Genomic DNA, 25,465 nt, shown 5'->3' with positions numbered 1-25,465 from the left:
CTCTGCTGAATCATTTGCTCCAAATTCTTCAGGTCGGGCATTGTTTTCTTTATTGGAGAAGACTGAGGCAAAGAAGGCATTGAGGAGTTCAGCCCTTTCTGTGTCCCCTGTTTGCATTTCACCATCTTCTCCTCTGAGTGACCCCACTGTTTCTTTGTTCTTCCTTTTGCTACGAACATACCCATAAAAGCCTTTTTTGTTGCTTTTAACCTCTCTAGCAAGCCTGAGTTCATTCTGTGCTTTAGCTTTTCTGACTTTGTGTCTACACGTGCTGGCTATTTGTTTGAATTCCTCTTTGGTGGTTTCCCCCCTTTTCCATTTTTTGTACACATCCTTTTTAAATCTTAACTCAGTTAAAAGTTCTTTAGATAGCCACCCTGGCTTCTTTAGGCACCTTCCATGTTTCCGTCTCATTGGTATTGCCTGAAGTTGTGCTTTTACTATCTCCCTCTTAACAAACTCCCAGCCATCATGAACTCCCTTTCCTTTTAGTATTACTGTCCATGGGATCTCACCCAGCACTTCCCTAAGTTGCATTGCTGATTCATGTTTAGCTTTTGGTCTCGTTAAACCCCTACGTTCTTTTCACATGTACTGAAGTCAAGCCAGGTGTCTTCCCTACAGATTGAGTGTATATTAGGGGGAGCCCTCCAGATGTTGGGACCCACAACTTCCTTCCAGCATGGCTAAGTCTGGGATGATGGGAGTCTAGCAACACCTAGAGCGCTGCAGGTTCCCTATTTGTGGTGTATTTGCCTAACTGCAAAGTTTTTATATTCACTGCCGTTGAAATAGCTGTCTTTGGCCCAGTTCTCCATTCTGTCAAGATCATCTTAGATTTGGTTTCCACCTTCTAAGATATTAGCTATCCAGCCCAGTTTGTTGTCACCTGCAAATTTGATGAGCACCTCCTTCATCCATATTATTTATAAAGATGTCAAATGTTACGAGCCTGGGACAGAACCATGCGTCACTCCACCATGTCACTTCTTTTCAGGGTGGTGAGATGTTGATTAGTGGTCTTTTGGGACAGTTCATTAGGACTGCCATATCTTGAACAGCAAAAAAGAGGCCCGAGCAGAAGCAGGACCCCTGCTCCTACCTGATCTTTGCTGCAATGGCCTTGCTCTGCTGCAGCACTTCTGCTTCCAGGGCACAGTGCCCCCCCCAAAAAAACCCAACTCCCCCCCCAAAAATTTAAAAACCAAACCTGGACATGTCCTTTAAAATGTAAAAATCCACCTAGATGGGCATGTTGGCCCTCCAAAAGAGGGCATGTCCAGGTTTTCCCGGACGTATGGCAACTCTACAGTCCATCAACTAGCCACAGATCCACCTAACACAGTACCATCTAGACTGTATTTTACCAGCTTGCAAAAAATAATATGGCGGACCTTGGCAAAGCATTGCTGAAATAAATGTAGTTCCCTGTTGTACCTCCACTGTTGGAGGCAGCATGCCTCCGAATACCGGTTACTGGCAAGAGTGATGTGCTGAGGTCCTGCTTGCAGGCTTTCCATAGACATTATTGGGTTGGCCAGTGTGAGAATGGGATTGCTAGAAGGGTTGCTGGCCTGATCCAGCAGCGCTCTTCTTACTTATTTATTCAATTGTTGATTCACTTTAGCTTGCCCAGGGCAACCCAAAGCGAATTACAACCAAACAAATAGACAATACACCCCACAGAGGTAGATTAAAACCAAGAGGAAAGAGAAATACATTAAAAACATCCCACCCACTTCTAAAAGGCCACTTATAGTTAAAGACCAAAGGCTTGGTTATAGAGGAAACTGTTTGCCTGGCACCTAAAGATATCTAATGAAGGCGCCAGGCGAGCCACCCCGGGGAGAGCATTCTACAAGTGGGGAGCCACCGCAGAAAAGGCCTGTTCTCATGTTGCCACCCTCTAGACACACAAAGAAAGGTATCACATGATGAGCGCAGGGTCTGGGTCAGTTCATATGGGGAAAGGAAAAAGAGGTAGGAATTGGGGGGGGGGGAATAGGCCAATATGTGTAGACAGTCCCTGGATCAAGTAACTTTTCTTCTTTAAGTTCTCACTAATCTAGCTCAAGGTTTAAAAAAATTCCTTCCAGTAGCACCTTAGAGACCAACTAAGTTTGTTCTTGGTATGAGCTTTCATGTGCATGCACACTTCTCCAGATACACTGAAACAGAAGTCACCAGGCCCTGGGTGGGGGTGGGAATGGGTGATTGGCTGATAGGTGTGGTAAACCTGTTGACGCCTGTTAACAACTACAATTGGTCTTACAGGAAAAAAGCAAGGGGTGAGATGCCTAAAAATAGCTTTATCGTGTATAATGAGATAAGAATCCAATGTGTCTATTCAGACCGGGTCTCTCCATGGTTTTAAGTTTGGTAATAAGTTGCAACTCAGCAACTTCTCTTTCCAGTCTATTTCTGAAATTAGCTCAAGGTCAAGAACTAACTCAGTTGGTCTTTAAGGTGCTACTGGAAGGAATTTTTTTTTTTTTATTTTGTTTTAGCTCAAGGTTGTCGTTTGAACCAGCCAGATGGTTAACTGATAATCAATCTCAGTCAGTCCATCATTGGAGCCAAAAATGGCAACTGAACATTCCATTTTGGCAACTACAACAATGGTTTAAGCAGCCATTTGGTGCCTAGCTTATATATTGTGAGTTTCTAACACTGGCATTGTGTGCTAGTTACATATACAGTGGTACCTCTGGTTACGTACTTAATTCGTTCCGGAGGTCCGTTCTTAACCTGAAACTGTTCTTAACCTGAAGCACCACTTTAGCTAACGGGGCCTCCTGCTGCTGCCACACCGCCGGAGCAAGATTTCTGTTCTCATCCTGAAGCAAAGTTCTTAACCTGAAGCACTATTTCTGGGTTGGTGGAGTCTGTAACCTGAAGCCTATGTAACCTGAAGTGTATGTAACCAGAGGTATCACTGTAAATGTTAAGTGGTTGTTGTTTTACAGATAGGAATGTGAGCTAGATTTTCAACATACATGTTTAAAAACCATGGACTGGTTAAATCAGGCAGTCCATATGCCCTCTTATAAAATGCCATGTTCCAGCTGACATCTGGATTCTAGCCAGCCTGGAAGATCCAGTATAATATTGGTTCTCAAAATATTATTCAGGGGACCTATATTGACTAACAAAAGCCTGGTTTTTGGACCAACCCATCCACATAAAAAGTTTAGCCGCAGGCTAGTGTTGGGTGTGCTCTGAGGTGAATACTCAATTAATGTGGAGCAACGGTGAGGCCCAACTAGTTTGGCAAGCGTCATGTCTGAAGTAAGCACGTACCCAGAAGCTGAATGCTTTCCAGACCCCTTTGTAACACCCAGAGATTCCGTGCCAGACATGCAGGAATTTATTTGCGGGCAGCTCTCCCTAGGAAAAGTTCCCTGAAGCTAGGAAGTTCGAAAACGGCTGCAGTTTGGCATCGTGCAAGGATGGGCAGCCTCTATCACCTGAATCTAATTTTGGCCAAGACATGCTCACCTGCCCTGCATCTGACATAACCTATGAAGTCAGGTATGGGGCAGATAAAGACTTGGCTCAGCCAAAGGGAAGATTGGCAGGCACTGCCAATCAGCTGATCAGTGGTGTGTGCATTAAGTGGGCAAATAAATATAGGGGAAGCAAAATGTCACTTAGAGAAGGGTCTGGAATATTTTTCTTGAAGCTTGAATTCGTTTTATTCTGGATTGGGGTTTTTTTGGGGGGATGCTTTACTGCAGGCATGTCCAACCAGTAGATCATGATCTACCGGTAAATCCCCAGCTGATCCTGGTAGATCACTGGATTCTTATCTATCGCGGGCTTAAATAAAGTGTACAAAAAGTTGATTTTTTAAAAAGCTCAAAAACTCTGTGGAATCCTCCCCCCTCAACAAGTCTGGGCAATCCACCCACCCCATGCGTGCTTCTCCTCCCTCCAATGACAATGGATACATCACTGCCAGTTTTTTTATACAGTGGTGCCCCGCAAGACGAATGCCTCGCAAGACGAAAAACCCGCTAGACGTTTTGGAGGTGCTTCGCAAGACAAATTTCGCTATGGGCTTGCTTCGCAAGACGAAAGTTTTTCCGACTTTTCCCCCTTCCCCCCCTTTTTCTAAGCTGCTAAAAGCGCTAATCCGCTAATGGGCTTGCTTTGCAAGACGAAAAAAAGGCTAGACGAAGAGACTCGCGGAACGGATTCTTTTTGTCTTGCGAGGCACCACTGTACTGGGAGTAGATCACAGTCTCTTGGGAGTTGGACGTGCCTGCTTAGTGTGTTGCAAACTGCTTTGAGATTTTCTCTTGTTAGATATATGTTTTATTATTATTATTATTATTATTTATTACTTATACCTCACCCATCTGGCTGGGCCTCCCCAGCCACTCTGGGCAGCTCCCAACAGAATATTAAAAATGGTAAAACATCAAACATTAAATAACAATAATAATTTATTATTTCTACTCTGTCCATCTGGCTGGGTTTCCCTAGCCACTCTGGGCGACTTTCAGCAGAACATTAAAAACAGAATAAAGCTTCAAACATTAAAAAACTTCCCTAAACAGGCTGCCTTCTGAAGTCTTCTAAAAGTCAGATACTTGTTTATTTCCTTGACATCTGGTGGGAGGGTGTTCCAAAGGGCGGGCGCCACCACCAATAAGGCCCCTCTACCTGGTTCCCTGTAACTTCTCACAAGGAGGGAACTGCTAGAAGGCCCTCGGAGCTGGACCTCAGTGTCTGGGCTGAACGATGGGCGTGGAGACACTCCTTCAAGTATACTGGGCTGAGGCCATTTAGGGTTTTAAAGGTCAGCACCAACACTTTGAATATATGTTATGATATATGGTATATCATCTATATATGATGTATAGTGTTATGAATACATATATAGAAGTAGTTAAAATCAAAATTGCCGCCTATGCTTAAGAGTCAGAACTGCTTGTCAAAAGCAGTGTCCGTAAACAGCAAGAACCTTGCCTTAGCAATTATGTTCTTTAATAGGAGATTAATAGATGGCCAGATAAGAGGAGGAAAATTTATTGGAATGTAATGACAAGGAGTTCTCACAAACAAGGAGAATTGCCAAGGACAAGTTTGGGAGGGATAGGTAACAGAATGTGCAAGCCAAAACCTGCTGAAAAGGAATGATTGAGGACGACACCTTAATAAGGTAGTAGGAATTTCTGAGGAGAAGACAACTCAAAAAATGGTGTGTCCAATTGGAAGGCCAGGCAGAGTGTCCACAATCTGTTCACGCATTGCTTTAGCCAATAGTATTGCATAAATGACATGGGCATGAGGATTGCACATGTATTTACCTGATAGAAGAGGAGTATATAAGAAAAGCTGAAGGGCATGCATTGAGGTCAGACCATGCTTGTGGCAATAGCATTGTGGCTGACCATTTGGCACTGTCTTAATGATGAATAAATCTCCGTTGAGCCTACCTTGTGTACAGTGGTGCCTCGCAAGATGAAATTAATCCGTTCCGTTAGGCTCTTCGTATAGCGGTTTTTTCGTCTTGCGAAGCAAGCCCATTGACAGCTTAGCAGATTAGCGGTTTAGCGGCTTATCAGCGGAACAGCTGATAAGCGGCTTAGCGGCTTAGGAAAGGGGAAAAAACCCGCAGGGACTCGCAAGACGTTTTCGTCTTGCGAAGCAAGCCCATAGGGAAATTCATTTTGTGAAGCGCCTCCAAAACGGAAAACCCTTTCGTCTAGCGGGTTTTCCGTCTTGCGAGGCGTTCGTCTTGCGGGGCACCACTGTACCTGGCTCCTCTTTCCTCAGAAGGTTTTGGCTGTCTACTCCAAGGAAGGAACCCTAGGAATTTCCCTAACACTCTTTAAAATACAAAGCAGCATAGAAATGAATAATAATAGATCTCATTGAAAGAAAAAATGGCGCCTAGACATTCTGTTGCGGCAACCGTAGCCTAGGTTTAAGGTTCCATTTGGCGTTTGGCCTATATACCTGAGTTTCTAACACGGGGTCTGGAGACCAAAGCCCTAGAAGAAAAGAGCTGTTCGACAGTGGAATTTGCTGCCAAGGAGTGTGGTGGAGTCTCCTTCTTTGGAGGTCTTTAAGCAGAGGCTTGACAACCATATGTCAGAAGTGCTCTGATGGTGTTTCCTGCTTGGCAGGGGGTTGGACTCGATGGCCCTTGTGGTCTCTTCCAACTCTAGGATTCTATGATTCTATGAAAAGGTTGCGAAGGAGTTGGGTATAGCTAACATGGAGAAAAGGCAGTATGGTATAGCCACCTTCACATCAGGGCCATCACATACCGGTAGATAGTAAAAGCTAGATGATGGTACAGACTGTTTGGCAAGCAAGGAGACTTGTTTGAGAAATGGTGTGCTTTACTTTTTTAGAGGTTTTAAGCAGAGGCTGGATGGCCCCCCATCAGGAATGCTATAGCTTCAGCAGAATGTGAAACTATTTTTCTAAGACATAGCCTGCGTTCAGACATGGGGCTTATCGCAATAGTTTTCCTGGCTATAATGTTCTAGCACTTCTGTCCTGATCTCTAACGTTAGTTTCACACCGTAGTACCTGTCGTGTTATGGAACTATGGCTTTTTGAGTGTTGTGCTGCCATGTCACACGAAATTTTATACGGCAGAAAATAACTGTATGCCAGGATACTGCCTCAGATTTTATCATGTGGAGTTCTAGTGCAAACTGTGATTTCCAAGTTAATTGTGTTGCAAATGGTCCCGTCCCCCCCGGAAGCAACACAGAATTGAGTGCTTAACTTCCGCTGGATTCCACAAATGGCTTTTACGTTGTGTGAAAGATTACATCTATTTTTTTTTTAAATAATATTTATTAAAAGTTTCCAATTATAACAATATAAAAAAAAACATCCAAATTTAAGATCTTATTTTCCGTAACATCTTTCCAGGACTTCCCCTCCCCTCCCCCTCTTATATTCCAATTCTTACAAATAAATTCAGCAATTTATTATCCCAAATTTCAACCTTATTATCATTAACCCAATTTAAAAATATTTTCCTATCTCCTAAGATCGACCTATTCCCTTCCACGCGTTCCCCCCTTTAATATACATAGTAGATTAAAATATAATAAAATAAAATATGATTTTACACCCTTTGGATTCCAAATTTCCCTCCCCCTTTTCCTGGTTGCGTTCCCCATATTAATCAACATCTGATGTCTTCCTGGAGCTCCCACACTTATTTAAACCATAGTCCTTTACCAGTCTTCTTTAATTTTAAATGTCCAATCTTGGAAGGAGTCTATCTCAAAAAGGCCCATTTTTTCCATCCAGATTTTTATATACTTGGGAGTAAAAACTCCAATTTTATTTCTTAAACCTTTCAAATCTGGATGTCCCAAATGTTCCCACTTCCAACTTTGTCCAATTCTTATTATTCTTGTTGTTCTTGTTAATCTCTCTCTTTCTTTTCCTGTTTTCCTGCACAAATGTTCTAATTCCAAAAGCTTCTAAATTCCACTGCAGAGGCTCTGTTATTCAGGAACGAAACATGATGCCAAGTCCCTTCCATTCTTCAATAGATAAGTCTATTGTCTACTTTAGTGTGGAAACCTCTGTAGCCAAAATAGTGTTCCATTTCTGCAGTTTCCCAGGAGATAAAAAGTTCAGTCAAATTCGATGCCAACAACTTGTAATAACCCTCGGCTCCTCTAGGTGGATTGTAATAACTCAGTTCCCTTCCAGATCCCGTCCACCAGTCAAAGTAACTTAATATTCCTTGTTTTAAACATTTTGTATCCAATTTGTAACAAATATAACCGGCAAAGTCCTCGTAACAAAGTTCTCATTTTTGTTCTTCTGCTTTGACAGCTCTTTGACAGCTGTCAAAACCTCTCCTTGTCTTCTCCCGGAGCTCTAACTAAAGCGCTCCCAGGTTCCGGGGGGGGGGGTTTGCTTTTTGATTAAATTCCACTTTTCTCCTCCAGCTCAGTCTTATAATTTTCCCTCGCGAAATTTCATAACTTTATCAAAATAGGGTTGCGCTCAATCTTAGATGTTAAGTCCTTTACTTTAGCTGCTCTACAACGGGGGGGGGGGGCTGACTTCCTTTTTACGCCTCCCCCGCTCGTTCCGAATTCTTTAAAAATTTCTCGCCTTTTTTAATCCAAGTTCCGATTACTCACGGGTTATGCTTTTAAGTCCAAATTTCCAATAGAAGAAGTCAGCGCTCTCCGTCGAATGGCATGCGGCTTCGCTCGGCAGGGGAAGCGGAGGACTCAAAGCACCCCCCCCCCGTCACCCGTTCCGCAGCCTTTAAAAAGGCTCCTTCGCGGGTCGGGGGGGGCTCAAAAGGTGCCAGCCGAGTCACCATGTCCATGGGTTTCAGCGCCCATGGTTTTTAGGGGTCCCCGCGTCGCCGGCGCGGCAGGACCCAGCCCCTGCCGAGCAGGCTCCCTCCGGAGCTCGGAGGGAGTCCGCCATTCGGCGATGGCGCCAACCCGGAAGTGAAAGATTACATCTAATGCAGAAATTAATCAGGCAAGGAAGCACACGGAAAACAGGATAAAGTGCTTTTTTGAATGCAGCCACCATCTCTCAGACTAATCTGTCACATGAAGTGAGCTCCCCATTGATACTTACCTGAGCTCCTTGAAGGGAGAATCAGAGAGCTGGAAGGGACCATGAGGATATCTAGCCCAACCCCCTGCAGTGCAGGAGTCTTTTGCCCAACCTGGGGCTCAAACCTATGACCCTGAGATCAAGAGTCTCCTGCTCTACCGACTGAGCTACCTATGATGTTCATACAGGTGCTCTTGAAGAAACAGGGCTTTCTTGGTGGTGGCCTTGCAGCTGTCAAACTCCCTCCAGAGCCTCTATAATCTTTCAGAAGGCGTGTGGAAATATTTCTGTTTAGAAGTAGAATACGATTCTCTTCTGATTCTTACAAATGAGATTCTCTTATGGTTCCTTTTATGCCAGTTCTAAATGGCTTATGTCCCCTGCCGCCTTCCTTGTATTCTGAGCCAGCCTGGACTGCTCCTTTGAAAGAATGGGGCACTGTAAATTATAAGAGTGAGCTTTTTAAAAAAAATGCTACCTCATGCCCGCTAAATTCTCCCAGGCATTGCAGAAAACTCAGGCATGGACAGATATTTAGAGGCGGGAAGTTCTGTAGCTGCGAGATACTCGTGGATAATTCAGTGGCCTTTGCAGGAGATTAGATAGCGCTTTAAAAAAATAGCATTATAGGTAGTGAAACATTGGCCATGGTATCGTTGCCTCGGAGGGATACATGGCTTGTCACTCGAGAGAGGTTTGTGTATGTGAGGACAGCTAAAGATACTAACTAGTCTAGGGCCGGATGTGTGTGAATAGGGCTTCTGCAAGGTTTACCTCGCCTGGGCCGGTTCATTCCAGCAGAGATCCCTCCGTGGGCCGGATCGTGCCCGCGCATCTGCGATTTCCTGCGTCTGCGCAGACGCGATTTCCGGCGCAGCGGAAGTGCGTCCCTGCGGTGCGGCGGTTTAGCGCAGCGTGCGGGGACTTGCCGAGTGGGCAGCTCGGCTTGGGGGCCGGTTAAACGACCCCCATGGGCCGATTGTGGCCTGTGGGCCTTAGGTTGCCGCCCCCTGACTTAGGCTGTGTAAGCACCATACATTTGAAACACATGACTTCCCCCAAATAATCCTGGGAACTAATCATTCAAGGGTGTTGGGAGCTGTAGCAATGCAAGGGGGAAACGACAAGTCTCAGGATGGGGGAAGTCATGTGCTGTAAATGTACGGTGCCTAGTAAAGGTAAAGGGACCCCTGACCATTAGGTCCAGTCGTGGCTGACTCTGGGGTTGCAGCGCTCATCTCGCTTTATTGGCCGAGGGAGCCGGTGCACATGAGTCATGTGGCCAGCATGACTAAGCCACTTCTGGCGAACCAGAGCAGCGCATGGAAACGCCGTTTACCTTCCCGCCGGAGCGATCCCTATTTATCTACTTGCACTTTGACGTGCTTTCGAACTGCTAGGTTGGCAGGAGCTGGGACCGAGCAACGGGAGCTCACCCCATCACGGGGATTCAAACCGCCGACCTTCTGATCGGCAAGTCCTAGGCTCTGTGGTTTAACCCACAGCGCCACCCGCGTCCCTGTACGGTGCCTACACAGCCTTCAAAAGGGTCTGTGGGGTAGGGGAGCATTAGTACAGCAGATGGATTTTGCCTTGCTAGTTTCTGCCACTGGCTAAACTGAGGGGCCACAGCTTAGCAGTAGAGTGTGTGTTTTTGCATTCGGAAGGTCCCCAGCATCTCCAGGCAAGGCTGGGAATGGCCATTCTGAAACCAGCTACTGCCAGTCAGTATAGATGATGATACTACTACTACTACTACAGTGGTGCCTCGCAAGACGAAATTAATCCGTTCCGTGAGGCTCTTCGTATAGCGGTTTTTTCGTCTTGCGAAGCAAGCCCATTGACAGCTTAGCGGATTAGCGCTATTAGCGGTTTAGCGGATAAGCGGATAAGCGGCTTAGCGGATTAGGAAAAGGGGGGGGAGGGGGGAACCCGCAGGAACTCGCAAGACATTTTCGTCTTGCGAAGCAAGCCCATAGGGAAATTCGTTTTGCGAAGCGCCTCCAAAACGGAAAACCCTTTCGTCTAGCGGGTTTTCCGTCTTGCGAGGCGTCCGTCTTGCGGGGCACCACTGTACTACTACTACTACAGTGGTACCTCGGGTTACAGGCGCTTCAGGTTACAGACTCCACTAACCCAGAAATAGTACCTTGGGTTAAGAACTTTGCTTCAGGATGAGAACAGAAATTGTGCGGCGGCAGCGGGAGACCCCATTAGCTAAAGTGGTACCTCAGGTTAAGAACAGTTTCAGGTTAAGAACGGTCCTCCAGAACGAATTAAATTCTTAACCTGAGGTACCACTGTAGTACTACTACTACTACTAATTTTTACTATTTATATCCCGCCCATCTGGCTAGGTTCCCCAGCCACTCTGGGTGGCTTACAGCATATATAAAAACATAATAAAACGTAAAACATTCAAAACCAGAATATCTTATATAGACAATAAGTAAACCATTAAATCAGCAGAAACAACAACAATCAGTTAGAAGGACGAGTGGTTTGGCCTAGTATCATCTATTTGCATGCTGTCTTTCCACGATCAATATTGTCAAGGAGGCTCGCGGGATGAAAATTACATAATTCACAAGTTACAAAATATAAGAAAATTTGAGCAGCAAGTTAACGAAAGCATCCCATTAAGAAATATTTGATCAAATTAAACAATCACCTTACAGTTCATAATCGGATCTAACAGCAAAATACGAAAAACAGCCAAAATAATATACTGTACCCCCCCCCAAATGTAAGTATAAGCTAGCTTCCTAGATTCAGAGGTTGATAGCAGTGCTCCTTCACTGCAGTGGGCAAGCAAATGTCCATTATACAGATGTCTTCTTAGGTTTGGCCTCTGGGCTTGGAGTGGAGTTTCTTTCAAAGGCGCAGTCAGGGTTGCCTTCACAACCTTTGAATTTCCCATTTTTCAAGTGATCGCTCCAGCTGTTGTGGCAGCTCACATTGCTGAAAGTGTGCAGTGTTTATCTTTGTGGTTCAAATGCCCTTGAAACTGCAAGGACTCCCAAGCAGCAATATTGCCAGAAGGTTATATAAACATCAAGTAACCAACCAGGTACGGGGCTATGAAACCAGCATATTTGAATCTGTTTTATCCGGGTCCAAGAGTCACAGTTCAAAGAGTAAGGGCTCGTTCCCAAATATCTTGAGCGTATTGTATACCGATTAATTGCCTCGGATCCGAGGGCTTTTCTTGTTGTTCCGTGGCCGTGCTTTGTGGAAATCCAATCCTAACTGCTGAATGGAAGCTCAATTAAGCCAAACCTCTCTTTGGATTTTCTGCACATCAGATAAGATGCAATTTAGTCACCAAGGCCGGATTTTCACAAGGCACAGCTGTGTGGCAGCCATGTTAAAAAAAGAAGTCACAAACATGTACAAATGGTTGTTAACGGTACAATTCAGTTCACACTTAAGGAATCCAGCAACTCTGTCATTTTACCAGTGTATGAAGAACAGGCAACAAATCCAGCCAAACAGGAGAAAACATCAGTATGGTAGAAAGAAAATGATTATATATTCAACGTAGAGTAGCCCCATTGAAATTGATGAACCTAAGTTAGCAATGTTCATCAACTTCATTGGATCATCTACTCTTGAGGAGGACTAATATTGAATATGACCCTCCAGTCCTCAACAATGTCAAGCAGACATAAAGCATTTCCATATCAGTTTCTGCTTCTTCACATTTGTCACCATATTTATAATGGACTTACAAAACACTGAAAGCTTGCCTGGATTGAAACAAGTTTCTCCACCTCTCATAGTTGGACATTTTTCAGAAAAACAAAACAGAAAGGCTTGGAGAAAACCCGTCCTCTTTCCCGCCCTGAATTTTTCTCTTTCCCACAAGGCCTTCACATCTCTAAGTGTTTTATCTTAAATGGACTTTGTAAGTTGTGCGTCTGAACTAGTTCATGGTAGAATTGGAACATGAATTTGGAAGCTGGTTGCTACCTATATAGGACCAAACCAGTAAATTGATTAGAGTCAAATGCATCACTTAAGAACCGAAGGAAAGAAGTGGTCCTGACTTGGTTAGAATTGGGCACAGAGTCCTTAACCATCAGTATGTATTATGGGGGTGGGGGGGAGGTCTCATCCATGCTCGTAGTGCTCTCTTCACTTTTCAGACTTGTCATGCTGGAGTGTCCATGATTCTCAGGTGCGCAACAGGTGTTTCCACATCTTTGAAACTTAAACCTTTGTTCCAGGTGTTCCTGAACTCCGTTGGCTGGCTATCTTCTTCTTAAGACTGTTTGGATTTGGGGGGAGGCATCGTCGATGAAATTATTTTCCTGTACAGTGGTGCCTCGCAAGACGAAATTAATCCGTTCCGTGAGGCTCTTCGTCTTGCGAAGCAAGCCCATTGACAGCTTAGCGGATTAGCGCTATTAGCGGTTTAGCGGCTTTTAGCGATCAGCTGTTAAGCGGCTTATCAGCGGATCAGCTGATAAGCGGCTTAGCGCCTTAGGAAAGGGGGGGAGGGGAAACGACCCGCAGGAACTTGCAAGACATTTTCGTCTTGCAAAGCAAGCCCATAGGGAAATTCGTTTTGCGAAGCGCCTCCAAAACGGAAAACCCTTTCGTCTAGCGGGTTTTCCGTCTTGCGAGGTGTTCGTCTTGCGGGGCACCACTGTATTTGCACCGTGACTAGGACATGATATGTAATATGGCCTGGTTGCTGCTGGGCCCTAAACTTCAGTAGACTTATTAAGAATGCAATCAAATAGATAAGTGTTTTGAGTGGCATCCCAGCTGTTTCTGAGCGCGAGTATCTCCCCAAGCGTTCCCTCAGGCATTATGATGAGAAATTTGACTCATTGTGAGATTGGCAGAGCTATTCTTGATGCACAAGCCTATTTCTTTACCTGATTGAAATATAATCGCAGGATGGTGTGGCCTGCACAGGGGAAGCGTGATTTTCTGGATTTTACTGTTTTATCTTTTTGTAAAACCGCATTGAGGGGTTTTTGTTTGTTAACAAACAAGGGGTGTATAAATTTTATGAAATAAATCAGGGGTCACCAACCTATAGCCCTGGGGCCGGATAAGGCCCGAGGGACTCGTTTTTCCGGCCCGCGGCAACTGCCACCTGCTGCCACCCGCTCTTACCGGCGTGGCGCAGGGACCCACTTCCGGGTCGGAGGAGGCCCGTGCCATGCGCATAAGCTATTTCCAGTGCGCCTCCAACCTGAAAGTGCGCCGGAAATAGCTTGTGCGTATGGGCACGCGCTCCCCCACCCTCCGGCCCGCAGTGCAATTGTTGCTGGAGACACTGGCCCGAGGCAAGGAAAGCTTGGAGACCCCTGAAATAAATAATAAAGAAATGACAGAATATAAGTGCTCAAGAGAGCACATGCTCAAAAAATAAGTTACTTATGAACAAAATATGGGCCAGATGATGAAGGTGCCGTGTGTATTAATGAAAAAGTGTGTGTTTCGTTTGAGTCACCCTCACGCCAGCACCTTTTTACCTAGTCAGCTTGCACCTTGATCTCCTGGCAACCTATTGCCCTATCAACCTTTTTCTCTCTTTCCTCTGCTATCAGCAACGGGAATCAGAATGTCCCCCTGTACCTCCGTAGAATCAAAAGGAAGAACAAAGCCTTAATTGTGATTGGGGTGGGTGGGTGGTCAATAGAATCTTCGGAACAACTTCCTTGAAATAGTCTTTGCTTAAGATGATGATAAGGCAGGGTTGATTTGTTTGAACATAAGAAATTACTTAGACATTTGTTTTGGAACACCTATAGACCAAAATGGAAGATGCAGGCACTGCTTTATGACATGTTTTGAGACTTAGAGCAGGGGAAAGGTTTGCAATGATCTATTAAAGATGCTGTGCGAGCATCTCTTTAGGATTATGGCCTGCTGAATCATGAAAAAGTGTTAACATAAAAGAATGTGAGTCCAGTGATGGGACAGGAAGTTCTCTGCTCCGAGCTCGCCTTTTTGGGGTAGTTTTGGGCAGCTGTGGTAGCATTCTGAAATTTAGACTAGCTTCTTAAAATTACATCTGTGGCTGATACAATTCTTTGGGGAAGGGGGGAGACGCAACTTGCTAAATGGTATACAGTTCTGGTTTAGGTTTAAGTTTTTCTTAAATTCAGGCAGTTCTGTGTCCTCTGCAGCTTTGCTATAATGTGCTTATTCGGTCAATGGCGTTCTGGCAGAGTTGACTCCTTGTGATTGTAGGCCTTGTGCTCTTGAAAGGTAAGGCTAACTCACTGCAGAGGTATCTCGGGGCATTGAGAGCCTCCACACAAGAAAAAAAATACCCTGTATTTGTCTGTTTCTCGGGCTCTAAGTTAACTGCCTTTTTCCCCCTTTTCATTTGAGGTGACCTGCATTGGCTTCCACGTGGTTTGGACCCCTAAGAAGTTACCGCTAGCCTAATGCCATGAATGTTGAGGCGGACAATGCGGAAGAAAAAGCCGTCCATTCGTGGTCAAGGATCTCCTCCGCAGGACAGAAGGCCTTGGAAGAAGCTCTGCGAGTGTTCAACCCCATGTCCAGGGACCTGTCTGACACAGAGACCCAGCTGGTAGCTTTTCTCCAAGGCCTCAGGGAGGAAGGCTACCAGCCCACCATCCTCAGAAGCAAAGACGTTTATGGGTACATGTCATGTACTGCCCGTATGCCCGGCCAGGCAAAAGACAGCATTCCGGACACTTCAAAAGCAGCTGCCCCTATTTCGGAATCCGCAAAGGCTCCGGCCCGAAGCACCGCAGTCGTGGCAAAGGTACCTGGCCCCTTAGCAGGTGTTACTGTACGTTCTCCCAAAGACTCTGAAAAGCCATTGCCGAAGAGCAGTAATTCCACCAACCTCCTATTGAACTCTTTGAAACGGACACGCTCAGGCACATCGAATGCGTCTGCTGTGGGCTTCCCTGCTCACTTGTACCCTGGTGTCTACCCGGCCATGAGACTGTCTGTTGTGCTGGAAGCCTTGGTCCCTTTGAAAGCCACAGCCTCCTGCCTGGAGTCCAAATGTGAACAAGGGCGCCTTGGGATTTCGCCCTCGGACCTTAAGCTCCTCAAGGCAGCTGGGGCGTCCAGGCAGCCTCCAGCCATCAAAGCTACTAAAATGCCACCCGGTCAGTTGGACCCCAAAGGGTATAGGCATGCGGCGAAAAAAGGACCGGACTCTGGCGCTCTGGCGGTGAGCCTCGTGAAAGGACCCAAGGGTGGCGTTCTGCAGGAGAGCAACGCTTGCAAAGCCTCCGGGGTTCTGAACGGCCGGCTTTCCGGAAGCCCTTCCCAGAGCTGCAGTACTGGGACATCCAGGACGAAGGAGCCGCCCGCAGCCAAAACGGAACGGAGAAGTGGCGGCAGCCGCCAGGAGACGGCCGAGCAGAAGAGGAAAAGAGCGGAGGAGGGGAAGGAGTTGCCGCACAGGAAGAAAACGACTCCCGTCTCGCCTCCTGGCAAACCGGATATGGCGTCCGCGACCTTGAACCTGCTGAAGTTCCGGGCAATCAAGGTGAACAGCTCTTCCGATGACGAGTTGCGGAGGAGAGCACAGAAGATCCTCCGGGTGAATCTGTCCCCTGTCATCAGAATCCAGCCGTTGCCTCACTCCCGCAGCGTCCCTTGAGGGGCTCGGAGAAGTTGGAGCCGCAGGGCCACGACTGCAGGCGCCATCAAGCAGACTGCAGGCCTCTTGCGGGGGGAGTTGATGAGGATATCCACGTTTGCAGTCCTCAGGCCTGTCACTAGTGGCTGGGGCGAGTTCTGCAGAGTTGGGCAACTGTTGGATTATATATTATAAAAAAAAACTTTTAAAGAGGCCTCCGAGCCTTCATCCTGATAGATATAAGGCGCAGAGCATTAGCCTTCCTCTAGAACACTTTTCTACCATGCTTTTTTCGACATGGCAGAGCACACATCTGGGATGTGGTGGCACTGGGGACGATTGGTGTACTGTGATATTTTACTTTTCTTTTTTTTTAAAAGCAAACAAACCTGTAAACCTACTTGGTTTTGATTTGATCATATTTTATATACTTATTATTAAATATAAATATCTACGGACTCACATACATGCATTGCCCAAGGGCTGTCAGAATGTGATCCCTTCTTCATTGCCCCCCACCCCCCAAGTTGGTTTCAAAAGCTTTTCTCTCCAATTTGTTGCTAGATTGTTTAATGGAAGGCCTTTGCCTGTCTGCAGTGTTGCCTCCCTTGGCTGTAAATCTGAGTGGCTGGCTGCCCTTTACCACCCGCTGGCTCCTGCTTGCTGCCCACGCCACCACCTTATAGATCTGATTGGGGGGATAAAGATTGCACATCAGCCGGGAGAGTTTATAGAAAGGGAAGGAGAAAACGTTTGCTTTCTCCGGTGCCCTCGTCCCTTCGCTTGACCCGATTTTTTAATCCCAGCAGACCATGAGGCAGTGGCAGAGGAAAGGGGATATTTAGGGAGGAGGGTTGCCCCCAAATAGGGAGACTTTGCATATGAAAAAAGTAGCAAGGGAGGACAGACCAAGGCCCCTGGCACGCCCCAAGCAAGCAGAAAAGGGTGCCTCATAATTTAGTGCCAAGTTAGTGCCATAGTGGGCAGGAAGGGCGCCTCTCTGTGGAAGCCCCTTCTGAAGATCTAGAGTTCATGGGGGGCTCTGCTTGCCAGCCATTTTCCTGTGTCCTGTGTTTTATTCTCCAAAGGGCAACTTAGCAAACCATAGTGGAATTGACCCTCCCCTCTCTTTAGTTTTTTTGTTTTTTTTTTTAAAAAGAACCTGTGGCTGCTTATGATAAATATTTTCTAGTGCAATTGTTGGAACGTTTCTGCCACCAGACATTTTAGTATGTCTGACCTACAGCCATTGGGCATCTGAATGTACCCAGGTGTATCCTGCTGCAGTAAGGTAATGAGGTTTTCGGGCCTGATGTAGAAGTGACTGGACGTGATTCTTGTTGCAAAAAGAATCCTGGAATCCTAGCATTGCAGACTTGGAAGGGACCTAGTCATCTAGTCCAACCACAGCAGAGGCTTCTGGCCTGCGAGCCTTTAAAGCAGCCTTTGTCAACCTTGGGTCCCCGGATGCTTTTGGCCTACAATTCCCATCATCCCTGACCACTGGTACTGTGAGCGAGGGATCATGGGAGTTGTAGGCCAAAAACATCTGAGGACCCAAAGTTGAGAACCACTGTTTTAAATGTTCTTATCCTTGCCGGTACCTCCAGTATTTTAAGAAGAGTATGCTTCAAATTTGTGCCACGTTTGCAAACCTAAGCTTGTTTTAAACCTGTTGAACCACTGTGGTGGAGGGTGGGTGATCTTCTCCACGAGCCATTGGCAGATGCTCTGACTTTGCAGAGCTGCCAGGACCATCATTCTGGAAATCTGCCTTCTCACGTCTATGCTGGGACAATCTTTGCTTTTAGCACAGCGGCTCATCTAAGTTGCTGCTTGGCATCTTTCCATTGGGGTTGGGGGTCTCGAGGTTTGAGCGTCTCCTCTCAGTTAAGGCAAGGAGAAAATCTAGCCTCTTCCGACTACAGCTCCAGCATTTGGCCTGCCCCAGTTAAGCTGCTTTCAGAAAACATTCTCTCCAAAGGATAATATCTTTCCTTTCTGCAATCTCTTCTGAGTTAGGTATTTATCTTGCTGGTAGGGCAAAAGGAAAACGGGGGGACCTCCCCCCCCCTTCCACCAAGCTGCTGTAGATGCTTTAAGAGCTTTCTTCTCAATGAATTTGTAGGAAATCCTGTCTGTTCTGCTCTTCCAATAGGGAATGTGCTAGGGGCAAGTTTCTTGATGATGTCATTCGTGTGCGTGTGCACACTCACACCAAGTGCCTGGCAAAGTCGTGACTGGGTGGCAGTTGGGTGCATCAGTACACAAACAAATCTGCTTCTAGAGGAGACTGTTTTCCTCCCGGAACAGCTTTTGGTGAAGCCTTGGTTCTTGATTTGTGCACCTGTTGTACTCACAACTGCATAGGAGCATAGTCTGGCTTCAACTGTGTGACTTCCACCTGCTCAAGTGCCCTTGAGGGTTTGTCGTTTTCGTTGGAGGAGTTACGGCTTGCCAAGGGAATTCTTGGCCAACTCACAAAACTCTGCGTACCTGGATTGTGTTCTTAAGGAAGGAACAGTTATTACAGCATGGAGGGGGAAACTCTGACACACACACCCCAGATGTTGTTGGACTGCAACTCCCAACATTCTTGACCATTGGCCGTGCTGCTAGGGGCTGGTGGGAGTTGAAGTTTCCACAACATCTGGCTGAACAAATACCTTGGATCGATAAGAGGAACAGAGATAGCAACATAAATGGCAATTAAATGAGGCTCTATAACCTGTTTGCAGGCAGTAAAGGGAGATTAGCCCTCTTTGCCCTAAATACCAAATGTGAGATTGGCTGGATGTGTACATGTGTGTGTACCAAGTCCCTCTGTAAATGTCCTGGGCTGAGAGCTGTAAAAAGAAACAGAAAGCAAAAAAACACAAAAAACCCCAACAATAGACAAGGTCTCAGCCTGGTATAGAATAGGAACCCCAAGGATCATCTAGTCTGATCCCCTTCAACACAGGAATCACAACTAAAGGATTCCTGACAGATGGCCACCCAACCCCTGTTTAAAAATTTCCAATGCAGGATAATCTGCCACCTTCCAAGGTGCTTTGTTCCACCGTCGAGCAGCTCTTACTATCAGAGAGTTCTTTCTCACCTGAAAAGGAAAAGGATTTTTTTAAATGGAAATTCATCAGGCAGTTTGCTTATATGGATAAGCCATCAATTTTGAGTTTATTTGTTGTGGCTCAACCTCTCCTTTTGGTTTTGCAATGTTAAAATTAGCCTGGAAAGGTAGTGTAACGCATTAAGCAGTTTATGAATAGCGCAAGATGAAAGCTCTTTCATTTAGGCTCGGGGAACCCCCAGGGACGAGGTCAAGAAGGTCTTCTAGGAAGCAGGTTTTCAATCTGCTGCAGCCAAGCGTTCTGTTCCCAAAAGACACTAGCATCATGGCACTTAGCCCCGTAAAGATATAACTCTAAAGAAAACTTAAGCAGGAATCTAGATAGCTTTTTGTGCCTTTACAATGGTCACATCTACTTAGCCTGTAATGTTTCCTCTCCCTGGTTGATGCTTGAGAAGCCCACGTAGTTCACTGCAATAAGTTAGTGCGAGGAGATGAATGGTCTCTTGCATGGGAAGAATTCCCCGAGCCCCTTAATGCCCATCAGCTGAAGTGGGGGAGAACCTGTGATGACCCCCAGTTGCTCGCTGCTTCAGTAGCAAGCTTTCTCAACTAAAACGATCTTATTACTTAAAAGAATGCTAAGAGGGGAGGCCATGTCTTGTGGCGGATGCTTAAAAACGGGACTGGTGCCAAAAGTGCTTGTAGACCTCCGCCATCAAGAGTGCCACCTAATTTTGGGCACGGGGAAATGGGGCCAGCGCTCAGCTCATGCATGCAACCTCTGCTACTCAGTTTCCAGGTGTCTTTGGAGTAGCCACCCTCACGCGCTAAAGCTTCACAATAGATCTGCTTTCCTTAGATCTATCCTATATGTCTATCTGCCAAGTATTCTCTCTTCGGACTGGTGCTGGTTGTCCAGAGTCTCACTCAGGCAAGGGTCTTTTCCCAAGCCCTGTTTCCTTTTTAGCTGAAGATGCTGGGGTTGCATGGAAAGCAGATTCTCTACCACTGACCTGCGGGTGCTTTTTTACATGTGTCCATGTCCGCTAGGTCACAGGGCCAGCCCCAGCATCCCAGTTTCAAAAGAATCTTTGGGTACAGGGGAAGATTAATTTTAGGGAAAGTGACCTTAGAGAGTAATTATAATGCGTTGGATGCTAGGTATGAGACGACGTCACACGTTGACGTATGTGGTGATCTCCAACCTCCCATAGGGGAGCACGCCTGTGGCTATCTGGCAATGACTACTCAGAGCTTTCATCTTTGGGTCCCGGGCAGCTGTCTGCACTGTCCTGTTCCTCCACCCTGCGATTTCCTAAGCTGAATCAGCTTGAGATTTCCCAGGATGGCTCTTTTGCGTCGTCGACTGAGCCCTCGCATACTTGGATCTCTGGGCTTGAAAGGCTTTTGTTCACTTAGAGGTGATCGCTGGATTCACTTCTGCACGGTATTGAGTGCCTTTTGGGGGAGAGAGGCAATTGGAAGGGGCAGGTGAGGTTCTGTCCAGCGCTACTTGCAATTCCACAGCTCCAGTACCAGAAAGCATGCATCCGAATGGTCTCGGATTGAGCCGTGCTTCATGACGCTTGCATTTTATAAGGGATTACCAATTCTGTGCGCCCTGTGGTTGGGAGTTAGCAAGTGTATTTGTAAGCTGAGAACATGCTTCATGCCCTCTTGGCTTGCTGGGCATGTGGAGGCTCTGGATGCGATAAAAGTGAATAAATGCTGCGGCTGAGTGGGTACGGACACCTGGAAGAAGGAAGCGGGATTAGGAGTACTTACAAGATATTACACGCACTTAGCTGCTCAGTCTCCTATTCTTAGTCTCTTGTGACAGGCTAGTTCTGCTTTGTGGGGGGGGGGGGGACTGCAGCCCTGCTCACTCAAACTGCGCACGCATTCCAGTGTGAGTCATGGGCATAGCCAGGGGGGCAGCTGCCCCCCCCCCACATCAAGTAAAGAAATAAAAATAGTTAACTAAAAGTAGAAATTGTAGAAAGGTTTTGACAGCTTTTTTTCTGAGCGTGGGGTCCAAAGACAGCGATTTAAGACATCTGTTGGGACATTTCATTCTGAATCTGCTAGACTGAGCCAGGCAGGTGGGTGGCCTACCCCCAAAAAACATACATCCTGGCTACGCCCATAGTGTGCTTGGGGCCGCATTGACCAGCCCCACCATTTGCAAGAAGGGAGCTTTTGCATGTACCACTCTGTGCAGCCTCCCTACCTGCAGTCATGTGCGAGGATTCTAAGGGGCTCCTGTTGCTTTAAGAATCTTCCCCTGTTTTTGTGGGTGAACCCCATGCTTCTCATTGCGCAACCTTGTCTTTGGGAGTTGGGAGGCGATTGGGCATGGCCAACCTGCCTCCTTCCTGCTTCCCTTGGTATGCGTTTCCTACCAGAGTAGATTGGAGGTGGTGGATGAAGCCAAAGACCAGTCACCTTCCCCGCATGGTTTGCAGGACCCAGACCGATCCCCACCAGTCGTGCGAAACGCTTCGCTGTGGCTGTGCCAGCAGGGATCGGAAGTGCTAAAATGTCATGGGCAGGCCCTTGGGGAGCTCTCTCTGTGGAGAACGATGGTCTGGAAATATCCCTTCCCCCTGTTTTTCTTCCTATCGCTCAGACAGGGTATTGCTGCTACGCCAGTGCCTGGAACGGGGAGGGTCTGTGGAAACAGTTGTTAAAACACAAGGCATTGAAAAAGCACTGTGTCTCCCGGCTGTCTCTCTGCCTCTGCCGGTCTCCATATGCAAAGCACTTTGAATTGTACCCTTTTGCGCCCGAAGGACATGGGAGCCACAGAGGCGGCCTTCGTTTATGTAGCACACCACGACTCTCTCCTTGGTCCTTTGTGTTTCGGATGCTGTCTTTCCTGGTAGACGCCACCTGCAGAGTAGCTAGATTCTGCCAGCCAGACTACGGCAGGGCCAGCACAAGGTATTGTGTGTGTGTGGCGGCCCTTCTCAACGTTTCTACATTGCCAAGCACAAACCTGGTGTCCTTTCATGGAAGTGGATCTCATCTCCAGCCCTGAACTTGTGGCCACCCGCCATTTTTCCAACGTGTTGTAAACCTTGATATAACATTATATAGACATATATTTTTCTCTGGCCATTGGTTACTTCTCATCTATGACTCCCTGGCACTATGTGGGAGGAGAAGCAAACAGAACACTTTGGTATTATGGGTTTGAACCACCACCTGGCTGCCTCGCAAGAGCAGATTTCTCTCCCATTCAATTTCTTTGTGCAGGACACTTTCTGAAGTTCTCTGTTTTGATGTTACATATGCAGCCAGCCCACCGTTCCCGGTTTCAGTGTTTGTATATTTTTGGAACAGCCTCGCGTGACACGAGGTGACTTTTTGAGTATTATGTTTTCACCAAGGAGGGAAAGCGAACAAAAAAACCCGACCTGTCTTTTATTTTTTAAATGAAGTGAAAGTTTTCTTTCCTTGGTTTTGGAATTGTAGCAGATGACCCCCGCTCTGCCATTCTACATAAAATATGGTGCTTCAAAACCCAGCTTACTGTGTCTGTCTTGTCTTTTTAAAGTCCTTTTGTCCTTTGGAGATGTTGAAAACTGAGGCGAGATGGGGGTGAGAGTCTTGGGTTGCAGAGAAACTACCCAATTGTGTTCTTAATATCAGTCACATGCAGTGGAGGCAAATGTAGATAATTCATTGGTCCCCAGTTCACATATCTTGAGCCACAATTGATACACACATCTGTGGGGGAGAAGAAGCTCCTCAGTTCTAGTGCCTGTTTGAGGAAGAAACCACCCTAAGAAGCAGGAACACAACTGCAAATGGTCCATTACTCCAGAGGCAGGGGACCTGTGGCCCTTCAGCTGTTGATAGGCTATAGCTCCCACCATCCCTGACCATTGAGCATGCTGGCCGAGCTGATGGGAGCTGGTGTCCTGCAGGACCACAGGTTCCCCTCACATTAGCCTTCCTGTCTCCTCCTTGCAACAATGGATGGATGTAAAGGGATGGTTTGCTGAAACCCTTAATGCTTAGGATTTCTCAGATGAGTGATGCCCAATTCTACATTGATAGATGCAGACACATTTAATTGGGTGTTATTGAAAGGGACCCAATTCCGCACTGGTTTATTGATAAGCTTTGCTGTTCTGTAGTGTAGACGCGGGTGGCGCTGTGGGTTAAACCACAGAGCCTAGGACTTGCCGATCAGAAGGTCGGCGGTTCGAATCCCCGCAACGGGGTGAGCTACGGTTCCTCGGTCCCTGCTCCTGCCAACCTAGCAGTTCAAAAGCACATCCAAGTGCAAGTAGATAAATAGGTACCGCTCCGGCGGGAAGGTAAAAGGCGTTTCCGTGCGCTGCTCTGGTTCACCAGAAGCGGCTTAGTCATGCTGGCCACATGACCCGGAAGCTGTACACCGGCTCCTTCGGCCAATAAAGCGAGATGAGCGCCGCAACCCCAGAGTTGGCCACGACTGGACCTAATGGTCAGGGGTTCCTTTACCTTTACCTAGTGTAGAACAGGGATGGGCAACCAGATGGCTTGACGAGGAGGAGGAAGAAGGAAAGACCTCAGAAAGAAAAATGTAGGTGGTAGAAAGGACAAAGAGGACAGGCCTGTCCATTGGCACCAGTCCTTCCCACAGATGGTATGGAGCTTTCCCTGGTAGACTATACCCTTAAGGCAATGGTTTCCAACCAGTGTGCCGTGGCACCCTGGGGTGCCTCAAATTATAGTCGGGATACCACAGGCAACAATGACTTCTACCTCTCTTCCCTTCCCTTCCCTTCCCTTCCCTCCCTCCTCTGATGCCCTCTCACATCTCTGCCTCCCAAAGGCTTGTGTGGTTGTTTGTTGCAGGAGCCCTGGCTACAAACTCCCCAAGTGACTGGTGCCTCTGGGGCTGGCCAGCGGGTGCTGGTTGCCAGGAGCTGAGGCGGCCTCGGAATAAGCAAGCAGGTGGGTGGGGGAGCCCAGCTAGCCAGTCTGCCAACCTTTGCGGATGGGAATGGATGGACAAGTGGGAGGCTGGGCAGTCAGGCGCCATGCTGGCCTTTCTGGTGCTTGCTGTGTGCAAGGCCTGCCTGGGAGCTGAGTGCCTGGCACCGTAGGGCAGCCTTTCTGCCATGCTGGCCTGGCAGTGCCCGCTGCTGTCTCCCAAGATGGGTAAGGTGCTGTTCTCACATTCACCTTTGGCCAGTCTACGTCGGGCCACTAAGGCTGGAGGCGTCCTCTTCCTAGGCCTCTGTGGGGTGGCGTGAAGAGGCACCTCTCTTTGGGGTGCGTGTGTGGGGTGGGAAGTGGCTCAGAGACCAAGGGCAGTGGTGGCAGCTGCCCAGAGGACTCCCAAGGAGAGGAGAGGACAGGCGGCTGAGGGAACACTCCACAAGGGAGGGTATTCAAAAAAGGCTGAGGGGCTGCTGGCTCTGCAGGCAAAGGGTCATGTAACTGGAGGTGCAGAAAGAATATAGTTGATCAAGGGAGCCATGGACTTTCAGAATAGTGAAAAACCGCTTCCTTAAGGTAATGCAGCCCTTAACAGAAAAGAATGCCCCCCCCCCAGCTATAAAAAGTACACCCATTGCTCCTCAGGCATAAGGGGGCTCCCAAGTATTATTAGTAAGCATACTTTTATGTTTGCCTTCATTGGGCTTTCGTATGTAGGGATAGGCCAAATTGTACTGGCAAATAGGCTTCTATCACCATTCTAATTCAGATTCAGGCCTGAGTGTTGTGTCTTACGTAGGCCAAGGAGCAGCAGCCATGCACAGGGTGGGTGTGGGGCATCAGCATACTTGGGGTAACCCTTAAATTTGCAGAAATTCTTTAGGGGGAACGAAACTAAGGAGGGCTGCCTCCCCCCAAAAAAGCAGTCCAATGAGTACTGGGCATAATGGCCACAGAAACTGGCTTACTGATGAAGAGGGAAAGGGGGCTCCTGAGCACTCTGCACTGCAACATTTTGTTGCAGCTCCCACTCATTAGATTTGCTGCGGGAGAGCAGTTTTTTTTTTTTTTTTTTTTTAAAGGGGGTTGGCCAATTTATGGCAGATCAAGCCCTGTCTCAAAATTCCCTGATTTCCATTCCTAAGCTTCAAAGTCACTGACTTCATTTTTCTTAAATGAATTGGTTTTCCGGTGGCCTCCCCCAAGCAAAGTTTTTCTTTTTGAAGCGCAAGGCACACACATATTACTTATTTAAAAAAAGGTTTTCTACGACTCAAGCTGGTGAA

General features: G+C 47.0%; 1 protein-coding gene across 5 annotated transcripts; it reads left to right on the top strand.

The window, feature by feature from the left end:
• The first annotated feature begins 6,195 nt into the window (after positions 1 to 6,195).
• On the top strand, positions 6,196 to 22,770 carry CCDC71 (coiled-coil domain containing 71). 5 transcript variants are annotated; one of them, XM_081853685.1, is made up of 2 exons: positions 6,196 to 6,247; positions 14,932 to 22,770. In XM_081853685.1, exon 2 carries the CDS (start codon positions 14,993 to 14,995, stop codon positions 16,187 to 16,189), a length of 1,197 nt encoding a protein of 398 aa, XP_081709811.1. In that variant the 5' UTR covers positions 6,196 to 6,247; positions 14,932 to 14,992; the 3' UTR covers positions 16,190 to 22,770. The 5 variants fall into 5 exon arrangements, with proteins under 5 accessions (XP_081709811.1, XP_081709809.1, XP_081709808.1 ...); XM_081853683.1 differs by having other exon boundaries at positions 6,196 to 6,283; XM_081853682.1 differs by having other exon boundaries at positions 6,196 to 6,307.
• Positions 22,771 to 25,465: the final 2,695 nt, after the last annotated feature.

This window comes from Podarcis erhardii (assembly GCF_964252035.2).
Source record: "Podarcis erhardii genome assembly, chromosome: 2".
Lineage (NCBI taxonomy): Eukaryota > Metazoa > Chordata > Lepidosauria > Squamata > Lacertidae > Podarcis > Podarcis erhardii.
The sequence above is the reverse complement of the archived record's forward strand: the minus strand, read 5'-3'. Positions and strand labels throughout refer to the sequence as shown.